Here is an 11,646-nt window from a genome sequence, read left to right as displayed (position 1 = left end):
GCGCCGGGTGCGTCCTTTGTCTGCTCCCCGGCGCCCGGGGCCCGGGGCCCGCGCCCCGCTTCTAGGGCAGACAAAGCCGGGGCTGCCGCTAGTCGGACCGGCTGGAGCGGCGCTCGCTCCACCCACCTCCCGCCTTAGCACCGCCCCCTCTCCTCAGCGCCCTCTGATTGGCTCGTGGGGCCACAAAGAGGCCGGGAAGCGGGCAGATCACGTGAGACGGCGTGGCCTCCCATAGGCCCGGCCAGGCTGCTAATCAGGGAGGGCGGGCCGTCCGCGCTCGGCCCGGTCGCTCCCTCCGCGCCGGGGCCCGCCCGCGGGGCCGGCCGCCTGTCAGAGGGAGGTGGCGATGGTGCGCCCGGTGGCGGCGGCGGCTGCGGCGGCTTCCCTGGTCCGAGTGCCGCGAGGAGAAGATGACTGACCGACCGGCTGACTGACTGAATGAATGAATGGCGAAGCCGAGCGCGCCATGAGGAGCCTGCCGAGCCTGGGCGGCCTCGCCCTGTTGTGCGCCGCCGCCGCCGCCGCCGCCTCAGCCACCTCGGCGGGGAATGTCACCGGCGGCGGCGGGGCCGCGGGGCAGGTGGACGCGTCGCCGGGCCCGTGGCTGGGGGGCGAGTCCAGCCACCCTTTCTCTAAGGCCACGGCTCCCACAGCCCAGGCCCCGAGGACCGGACCCCCGCGCGCCACCCTCCACCGACCCCAGGCTGCGTCTTCCTCAGCCCAGCCCCCGGAGACCACCCCTCCTCCGACCACCGCCGGGCCCGCTCCGACCACCTCTCAAGCATCGCTCGTTCCCTCGCGGGTCACACCTCCTGCGGTGGAACGTACTCCGACTGCCCCTCGGGTGACAACCAGACCCGCGCCGACCACCCTCTCGACGACCACTGGCCCAGCGCCGACCACCCCTGTAGCGACCACGGTGCGGGCGCCCACCGCTCCCCCGATCCCGACCTCGGCTCTCCCCGGCGGCGGCGGCGGCAGCAGCAGCAGCGTCCCGCCCACCCCACCTGCCACCGAAGCCCCCTCTCCGCCTCCCCCAGGTGAGTCCCAGCGCCTCCTCGGCCGCCGGACCCTCCCCGCGGCTGCCCGTCCTTCTAGCGTTGGGCTTCTTGGCTGGAATGGATCATTTCTTGCCCCCAAAGGTTCCCCAGATTTCGACTTCCAAGGGGAGGTCCAAGCTCTAGATAGTCTGCCCCACCTCCCTCCCCAGCCCCCAATCTGGAAAGTCTTTTGTCCCCCACTTGGGCTGTGCTTCCTTGGGAGGGGAGCGACTGCTGCGTGGAAGGCATCGCACCTCCTTCCAAACAGCGCTCTCTGGCCTTTGTCAGCCGCACTGGATGGGCGCAAACTTTTGGGTTCGGTTCGCTCACCCTGCCTCTCCGCCTGGGTGATCTGGGGAAGTTTGAAAACCAGCACAGGACCTCCTGCGACCAATAGGTCAGAAACTGAAGGGATTCCTCCTAAGGCTCCACTTTCCTTGTTCATGTAAATATCAGATGTGCATGTGACAGGTGGAAAAGATATTGAGAGGATTTTGTTTACAAACAGTAGTACAGACCACTTGAGGCCAAAAGAAAAAAGAAATTGTAATCCATGTTTTCCCTGCAAAAGAATGGATTCAGTAGTCATTTGGGACAGGTGTGTATCTAGGCTGAGCACATTTATAAATTAGGTTAAATCCCTTCCTTGCACCATTTTTTTTTTCCTTCCTCAATTACAAGGTCAATATGTTTGGGCAAATACACAATTTAAGCAGGGAGGCCCATTTTTCCTCCTTAAGGGGAATGTTCAGTTTTGCTGATGTTGATAAAAGCCAATTTCTGTCTGAGTCCTGGTAAAAAATAAAGCTCTTCTTCCTGCTGATTGAAAGTCTTCAAGCAGTTAGAGACAACTTCTGTTCTTTTCCTCTTGAGATCTAAAGTAGGCCTGGAACTAACCAAATAAAACCTGCCTTGTCAAGGTGTTAGACAAGGGTTTCTGAATTCCTTTGCTTTGAGTTGGGGTTTGATTTGTCCAAACCATTTTGCCTTTAGCTGGATTTATATTAATGGATCTCTGACCTAATTCTTAGGCTCAGTGATTTACTGTGGGGTCAGGTATGGACTTTGGACTATAATTGAATTTGTAGAGAGTTTTCCCACATGATTATGAGTCTTAATACAGTCCAATCTTGGATTGGAGCTTGGCATTGACATAAGTAGGAATGCAGATTATTCACCCATAAGAAGCCAAGTTGGTATTTCTTCCAGCTTCAAGGAGTGTGCTAACTAGCTGGATTTTGACTGTAACCTTTTTTGGCCTCCCTATAGAGAGACTGACGTGATACTGAGAGGCAGGAATCATAGTGGTTGAGAGTATGGACTCAAGTCCATTCTTAGTTTGAACCCTAGCTCTGCTGCCTTTTATTAACTGTGTAATTTGGGAAGGTCAGTTAACCTCTCTTCGTCTGAGAAATGAAGATAATAATAGTATTTAGCTCATAGGATTGCTGTGAATTCTTTGAAAATTTCTGTGAAGTCCTGGGAAAATTAACTAAGTTAGTGCATTTATAGTGCTTAGAACAATAGTTCTGGGTACAGAGTAAATTAGCTCTGTATGTATGTTAACTATCATTATGATAATTTTTTTTAATGGGGTAGAAAGCATTTGAGGAACCTAATAGGGACTTGTGGTGATTTTTATTTGTTTCAGTAAAATGTAATGGTAGTATGTGTGCTCAGTCATATCTGACTCCTTGCGATCTTATGGGCTATAGCTTGTCAGGCTCCTCTGTCCATGGGATTTTTCAGGCAAGAATACTGGAGTGAATCGCCATTTCCTCCTCCAGGTAAAATGTAATAGAAAAGGATAAATTAGATTTTCCAAAGTTTGAAGCACACAGTAGTGTTTATGTAGAAAGATTCCTTCTTTTGGAAGGTTAGTATGTCATAAGTCTGTGTAATTAATGTTATTTTACCTTAATTTTTGCATTGTTATTTTTAAATCACAAAGGTAACCTTTTTTCCTTTTATGTTGGTTTTTCTTTGTGATAAAATATACATAACATAAAATTTACCATTTTAACCATTTTTAAGTGTACAGTTTAGTGGCATTAAGCACATTCAAATTGTTTAACCATTACTACCATCCATCTTCAGGACTCTTTTTTTACCTTCCCCACCTGAAGCTCTGTATCCATTAAACAGTAACTCCTCAATGGCCAGCCATCCTCCTTATTCCTAGCAACCACCATTCTACTTCCTGTCTCTGTGAATTTGCCTATTCCAGGTTCCTCACATGGGGAACTCATAGCATTTGTCTACAAAGATAACCTTTACCTGCAAAAATTACAAAGCACCAGAAGTCCTCAAGTAAAGAGTGGAAGTTCCCCCCACCCACTTTACTTCTTCCCAGTTCCTGTCAGTCCTTAAATGTTACTGCTATTAGCAGTTTGATCTTTTCTCAGAAGCAAGTTGTGGCATGCAGGATTTCGTCCCCTCACCAGGGTTCGAACCTGTGGCCCCTGCATTGGGAGTGCAGAGTCTTAGCCACTGGACCACTAGAGAAGTCCATAAACACAGGATTATTTAAAAAATAGTTTTTAAAAGCTCAAGATGAAATAATATATAAATTATACACATTAAATATATTAATTATGTATACATACTGCAAGCCATAGAGTTTTGCAACTTGCTATATCCACTTAACTGTGTATCATGGCCTTTTTTTTCATGTCAGTACCTAAAGTGTACCTTATTCTTTTTCAGCAGTTGTATTTTTCATCGTAAGTATATATCGTATCTATTTAACTGATCTATTGTTTATGGATACTTGGATTGCTTCTTGGCTTCACTTTAAAAAGCTCAGAGAAGAATGTGTTCTTGTTTAGTCCATCATATTATATTATTAGTCCATCATATTATATTCTCTAATACCTTGTCTGGAGTTTTGTAGACTCCAAATCAATTGTAAGTAAAGCAAAGCTGGATTGAGTAATATTTGCCATCAGAACTGTTCAAGGCCTTTAGTAACTTCCACGGACTACCATATACCTATGTCTGTGATGGTCTTTGGGCAACAGAAATTTTAAGGTGCTCAATTTTGGTAGCTCTGCTGTGTTTTACATTTTCTGTAGCTTGTAGTTTTCTGTGAATTCATTATGGACTGCCTCTGTCTAGTTCTCAACAGCTGAACTGCCTTTGTGGGCTAACTGCTTTACTGGGCAGTATTAACTTTACAGTAATATAATTGAGTCTGGTCTTTCTATCTGAACATGGGTTCTAGTCTACTTCAAACAGTAAATGCATCTCCTTGACAGAGGAAAGAGATTTGAAAGACCTAGTTAGGTTGGCAAAATTGGATTCTCTGGTTTGGGAAGATGAGTACAGGGTGTTTTATTTTAATGTTTGTATAAAACTGAACAGCACCGGTAATACATTATGTGTCTAGATGGGTCTTCTGGCTGCTCTTTGAGTTAAGAATTTCTTCCATGAAGATCTAGTTGAGAGCTCTTGTCTACCCCTCAGTAAGGGCCCTCTTTTGTTTACAGGGACACTGATCTGCAAACTGAAACTAATTGCCCAGCAAGCAAGCATTTTCCTCCCACAGCCCTGGCAAAACATTTGACTGATTGGTTGGCTGGGTAGGACATTTTACGAAGGGTGAAAGGAGAGGCTGTGATACTAGAGTATAATAGTTATCGATAGTAAGAGACTGAAGTGATGATAAATGTTTGATTTTTAAAATTATGGACCTTCAGGGCTAGATAGGACTTTAGAAGCCACTGCCTCTTAACGTGGCTCTACATTGCAAGAAATTCTTCCATGGACTTAGCTGAAATATTTCTCCCTGTGGTTAACACCAGCCGGTTCTGACTCTGCCCTTTGGGGCCATGCAGAACAAGTCAGCTGTCTCTGTGCCCTGAGAGTTCGGGGATCTGCGGGCAGTCATCGTGTTCCCTCAGAGTCTGGACTAAATAACTTCAGCTCCCTCAACTGTTCTTTATGTGAAATGGTTTCAGATTCCCTTACACTCTGCTGGTTGCCCGTCTTAGGGAGTTTTTCAGTTTTTCTGTGTCTCTTCCGGAGTGTGGAGCGCAGAGCTGAGCGTGTCACCCCAGATGTGCTCTGACCAGCTCGTGGTGGAGAGGGCAGCTGCCTCCTTCTCTCTGGATGCTGTACTACTGGTGATGCAGTTAGCTCCTCACCACGGTAGCTTTTCTGGCAGCCGCGTTACGTTGTTGACTCATTGAGTCCATTAAGATACTTAAGTCTTTTTTTTTTTTAAAACACGTTCTAGACAAGTCTGTCTTCATTCTGGACTTAGAAACTCTTTGTTATCCTCTAAAGTATAAACTGAGATAGTTGCCAAGCATGTAAGATTTACTGTGTTATATTCAAGCCATCATTTTGGATTTGCAGTCTGTCAGCGTACCCCACCTAGTTTCTTCATGTTCACCTGCAGGGTGTTCCTACTGAGAGTCCAAGGACACGTTAGGGCAGGTTGTTCTTACCTCACAGGAGGGAGTACATTTAGGGATGATAAAAAAGTTTGGAAGGGAAGAGATTGTGGTTTAGATTAGTTCTCGAGGGTCTCTTCCAGCTCTGCAGTTCTGTGATGATATGGTACCCATGATTCAGGGCACATGACTGCCCTCCAAGGAGCCTTAATCATTTATTTGTGATCTAAGTTAAGAGACGAGACTTTTTTTTTTTTTCCCCAAGCAAATCCTAGAGTTTGAAAGCTCTGACTACTGTGGAGTGTAAATAAAATATTATGAATGGATTTTATTTGAAAGGAACATTCTGGAAATCAGGGCCCTCCTATCTGTACTGGGAAATGTTTTCTTCATCCTAAAATTCTGTACAGCTAAGTTCGGGGTGTTAATTTGCTTATGGTTATTCACGAAGATACCGTTCATTTTAAGGACACAGAAGTTGTTCAGACTTCAAAGATAATGTATGTTCATAACATTTTATTGAAAACCTGTGGAGCTGGGTGTGTTTCAGAATTTAGAATTTTTCCTATTTTAGGAAGTTAATAAGTATACCCAGTGGAGTCTAGGACAGCATCCTGTGTAATCAAACACGTGAAGGTATTTGCAGCAAAACATGTGCATATTCACACTGAATGGGTTTTTAAAAAGGCTATAAATAACCTTGCGGTTTGTTCAGGTCAGGTTTTGCTGCCAAATGAACAACAGAAAAACTTTCTGTTTTTTTGGATCTTCTGGTATTTACATCAGCTCTGAGTGACTGTGGACCACTGAAATAGTACTTACACACACATAGTACTTCCTATGCTGCAGATAACTGTTTTAAGTGCCTTGCATATATTACTTTCCTCAATCCTCACAACAGTTACGTATAATTGAGTTAGGTGTAATTATTATCTTCATTTTATAAATCAGGAAACTGAGGCTCAGAGAAGCCCAACTGTGAGGGAGCCTACATTCAAACCCAGCCTTTCTGGTTCCAGAATCCATACTATTGGCATTTAAAGAAATAGTTCCATAGAAGATGAGAGAAGGAAACTATTTTGCTAAAAACATTTGTCCTTGAATACTAGTCTGAGAAATTTTCAAGTGTTCCTTAGCATTTACTGTCTTCCTTCTCTTATGTGCTGTTTGTTCATCTCCTCAAATCTTCTGTTTTACCATGTTTACAATTAGAGCTCCAGTTCTTTGGTTAGGTTCTAATACAGTCTGAGATAGAAAGGATTGTCTGTAGTCTTTAGGGCTAGGCCCAGGAACTTCTCAAGTTTACTGTATCTTGTTCCTGACCTAAGTGCCTAGATTTCTCCAGAAACTCCTTAGTGTGATTAGTTGCTGGAACAGCGTAGTTAAGCTCCAGAGCATTCTTTTCAAATCTACTGAATTCTGTCGCCAGGAAGCCTTCTGGCTAGTTGAAAATTTACACACTGAAATAATCTAATTGTGTCTTTTATCTTGATTTTTTTAAGACCCATAAAATTAAAATGAGCATTACTTTTCATCTCAGAATTTCTAAACATGTATATATTAACTTCTAGACATCTTGGCACCCTTATAAACAGAATGGAAGAAAAGTATCATGGTACTGTTTTTACTGATGGGTAGATTATGGGTAGAGAAATGACTGCTCTAGGGCACTTAATAGATCAGAGGAGAATAGAAGGGTAAGATCTTGTTTGGGAGAAAGACAGATGATAGTTTTAGTTAAAAATAGCTTCAATTCATGCTTTTTGCCTTGATCTTTATTTTTGTTTATTTTCTTTAGATACAATATAAACATCATAATAATAATAATGTTGAGATTATGTTTCAGGTATCTCTGCTATGGTCACTTAGCTTTTTTCTCAATTATGTGTTTTGGTTTATCTGCTTTTCACTAGAAACAACTACCCTAACTGCATTGGTAACTTTGAGGGGAGATTTTTTTTAAATTGTCATGAAAAAGATAAAATTATGTCTGTATACATATGTGTTTGAATCACAGTAAAGATTTACTCACATCTTTTTAACTGTATCTATTTAAGTACATGTGATAAATGTGTGTCAAAATAATCCCTCTAGTAATGCCACTGTTCCACAATAAATATTATTGTCAGAAAAATCTTTTCCTGTTACTTTTTCTTCACTAAGATAAAATCTTCTATTCTCCTTGCTCATTTTTTTTTCACTTGAAACTCCTCTGTACGTCCCACTTTCTCTTGTCTCTTCTTCTTAGACCTATCCATTCTTTCATGTTCTTTAAGGAACCAAATTATCCTCTCTACTTAACAGATTCCCACTTTGTCCTCCTTCAGTGCCTCCCCAAAGCCTAATTCTTCTAAGAAGTCTTTGCCGAGAACAAAAGGTCCTTGAGGATGTCCTGGTAACAGGGCGCACAAGGGTGAGCACTTTGCACTCAGAACAAACCTGTCTTTCTCTGTGACTTTGACTTTTTTCCTGTGGATCTGCTTTTAAAGTCCGTTTAACTTAGATTATTAAGCCCACTTGTAAGAAAATGTCATAGTTTGTACAATATTCAGGATATGGTATTCTTCCTTTTTTAAAAAAATGAAGGAAGAGATTTTCTTTTTGTTCTGTATCTTCTTTATTGCCCAGCTTTCCCCCTGCTTCTCCTGCGGAACCATACAGAAAAAACAATTATCATAGCAGAAGTTATCTGCCTCCAAAAAAAAAACCCCAAAACTCCAGTACTTTAAATAAGTAGCAGATTTCTTTTTTGTTTATGAGTAATATGAGTTGTTTGTGTTAGGTAGATGGATTTGGGCTAAATAGCAATGTAAAAGGTTTAGTTCGGTTGAGAAACAAATGTTTGATTTTTTTGAATGACAGAATTAATCAGCTCCTCTCTCATCTGATTTATATATTGGATTTGTTTTTTCAGTAGAGATTTTTGAAATAGGAATTTTCCTACTCTAAAATTCTGTAATAAAAAAGTTATGGTACTCTCCAAACCATTATGCATCTATTAAAATGCTTCCATTATGTTAAAAGCAGTATACACACAAGGAGAGAAATATACCAAAATAATTAGGTGGCTGAAGCTAAGTAATGGGACTATGGGTCATTTTCATTTCTTTGTATTCTTCTGGATTTTCCAAGTTTTTTTTTTTTTTTTTTTTTTTTAAATCAGTGTACCCAATTTTATAGTAATAAAAATAAATGAATAAAATATAAAAAATGATAAAAAAAGTTATGATAAGCTTGATGAGCCTTCAGTTATATGTGATCAAGTCAAGCGATGTTACCCTGGGCCACTTAACTGTAATTTCTGTGATGGGTTCATCAGCTTTGATCTACCCCAGAGACGTTTACTTGGTCTCAGGGAGTTGTGGTTCTGAAGAAAGGAGGTTGCTGAAGACAGTACCCAAGAAAGGAAACTGTTCCTGACACCTGACAAATCAGGGTAGTGATGACACAGCTAAGATTTGGTACCTTCACGGAAAGTTTAGCTGAAATCTTAACAAAGTCTGAAAACAGCTGATTCTTTATCCATTTCACTCTGTCTAGGGAATTCAAAGCACAAACTTAAAATTAATTAAAGCAGCTTATGGAGATAGCTCTTGTGTAAATTGTGCAGAATTTGAATTCATGACATTGTCCGCAGCCTTTACCAATGGAAGATCTTCGGTTCTCTCTTCCTCTAGAGATACAAAGCTCCCAGAAGTTTGGTTTGAGTCTGTGCATATGTTTTTCAGTCAGATCAGATGGGATTGCTTTTATACTGGTATACAGCAGCTGTCCTATATGGTGTCCTTGCCAGGGAGACAGCACTGAGGAAAGGGGAAATTTATTCAGTTGGAAAAAGGAATGTATCCTGCCCAGTCACAGGGCAAATGATCAGGGGTAGCCATGTTTTCAGCCTGGCTGGAGAATGTTCAATAACCTTTCTTTAGTAAATTTTAGACTCTTTAGGTAACTGATTTTGGAAACTTTTGTTTCAGTCTTGGATGCTTAGAAACTGACTATTACCAGGGATCTTATTAGATTTTTATTTTTCAAAATCTATAGTTTTTATTTGATGTATGTGAGCAAAAAGAAGAGGTTAGGAGTTAATCATAAGGAGAACAGCATGTTCTCTAGTTCCTTTTTGGAAATAATCTTTTAAAGTGAAATTCCTTTAGAAATTCCTTTAAACATTGTAGGGAAAGTTGTCTTCTCTGAAGGAAATTGCATGAACTGAGTAGCTTTTCCATTCTCTCCAGTCCTCTCCATTGTGTATAGAGATAAAATGGCAGTTTGGGAAGGGTTATTAATGGTAACAGTGAGGGGAAAGATGGAATGCTTCATATTCCAACATACTTACTCAGTTTTGTATCTGTATTGAGGATTGATTAGAGGAAGGCATTGGGCACTTTTTTTTTTTTTTTGCTGTAGATTTCTCGTGTGACTTCATATCCCTTTTAAGTCTACCATGTATTTTGAGTTATCTGTTCTATATGAACTGCTTTAACAACATAGGCCCACCATCCCTGGATGTTGTGTGGGTTAATGAGTAGTTATAAAGTGTACCAAAACCACAAAGTGAAGTAGCTGTTGGGTATTATTATGCTGAATTGTTGGTGTATTGCCTGCAAACCCATCCTGTTCCACTGGTTTTAGTTTTTAAGTTAGTTTGTTGCTTCAACTTGTCGGCAAAGGCAGGGCTGAAAGGTCCAGCTAATCAGGGGAGCGGCAGTCAGGAGAGATCATTCCAGTCTTCCTTTCCATTCACTGTGTAAGTTCCCGAGCACGTTTTTGCTTTTGGTTTTTGTAAATGGGTCTGTGCCTTAGTTTCTCTAACTGTAAAATGAAGCCTGTTACATGCACAGATACAGTGCAAATCACATATCTATACCATTGGCTTCTAGACCATTGTCTGTAACATGAGTATGATAGTACCAACCTAATAGAGTTCTTGAGTATTAATCTAGAATTCAAACCCAGCTTTGTCTAACTTAAAAGTCTGTTTTTCTTTTTCTTTTTTTTTTTCCTTTCGACTAAACTGTGCTGCACTGCCAAAGCAGATGGGAGAAGCAGAAAATGAAATAAAGCGTTCCGTGGTTACAGAGCACATTTTGGGTTCCATTTTTGTCACCTCCCCTAGCCTCCCCCATTGTCCTCCTCAGTACTTGTTCTGAATTACACAGTTTGATTCAGGTTTGATTGCAGTAACTGCTGTGAAAATCAAAATTAGATCAAAGAGTGTTTCTCAGATGTAGATATGGGTGTGGAGTGGAGGCGGCAGAAGGGATGATGGTAGAAATCAGATGAAAGGAAGCGGGCAGACTCCGTGTAGATGTAGAGCAGAACTGAGCAGCAGCTATGAGACGGTCCCCTCAGTGCCAGAAGGATTGGGACAGAGACGATGTAATGCTTATTAGCATTTGGCAGGACATACCACACACTGCAAGATGATAGTATTGATTATTGTCAACTTGACAGTGAAACCTTTCATGTTCAACTTCATATGGACTCTACATCAAGATGCTGATGCCAGACAATGTGTTGTAGAAAGCAGCAGGTGATAATTTGATGATATGAAAGTCATGGAAGCATCTCAGACTCGGAACTGTGACTTCCGCAGTCACCCAAGGATGCATTTCCCCTCCCCATTTTATAAACTTCCCTCCTCACTGGAGGGCAGGTTGTCTCTCAGATGAGACAAGGAGTAGCTATTATTTCAAATTAGAACCAGCCTTTTCCGAACCACTTGCAAATATATTGATGGATGATATACAGAGTGTTGGAGGATTTGATTTAGAATCAAATAGCTTCTTAAGTCGGAAAGAGAAAAACCAATATGGCATACTAATGCATATATGTATATATACATGGAATTGAGAAAAATGGTACAGATGCACCCATTTGCAGAGCAGAATGAAGACACAGATGTAGAGAACGGACACATGGACACAGCGGGGGAAGGAAAGGGTGGGATGAACTGAGAGAGTAGCACTGACATATATACAGTACCGTGTATAAAATAGACAGCTAGTGGGAAGCTGCTCTGTGGCACACGGAACTCAATCTGGTGTTCTGTGATCACCCTGAGCGGTGGGATGGGGCGGTGGGAGGGAGGCTCAGGAGAGTGGAGATATATGTGTACTTAAAGCTGATTCATGTTGTTGTATGCCAGAAACCAACACAACACTGTAAAGTGGTTATCTTCCAATTAAAAAAATATGCATCTACCAAAA

The 11,646-nt window shown here is 42.1% G+C and overlaps 1 protein-coding gene across 1 annotated transcript in view; it reads left to right on the top strand.

The window, feature by feature from the left end:
• The first annotated feature begins 324 nt into the window (after positions 1-324).
• MEGF9 (multiple EGF like domains 9) overlaps positions 325-11,646 on the top strand; it is a 77,289-nt gene continuing 65,967 nt past the window's right edge. The window contains exon 1 of the mRNA XM_065947056.1: positions 325-1,040. Coding sequence (XP_065803128.1) covers positions 443-1,040 — 598 coding nt within the window. The 5' untranslated portion in view covers positions 325-442. The remainder of the gene's footprint in view (positions 1,041-11,646) is intronic.

Source organism: Muntiacus reevesi, chromosome 10, assembly GCF_963930625.1.
Source record: "Muntiacus reevesi chromosome 10, mMunRee1.1, whole genome shotgun sequence".
Classification (NCBI taxonomy): Eukaryota; Metazoa; Chordata; class Mammalia; order Artiodactyla; family Cervidae; genus Muntiacus; species Muntiacus reevesi.
Note: the sequence above shows the minus strand (reverse complement) of the source record. Positions and strands in the feature narration are given on the sequence as shown.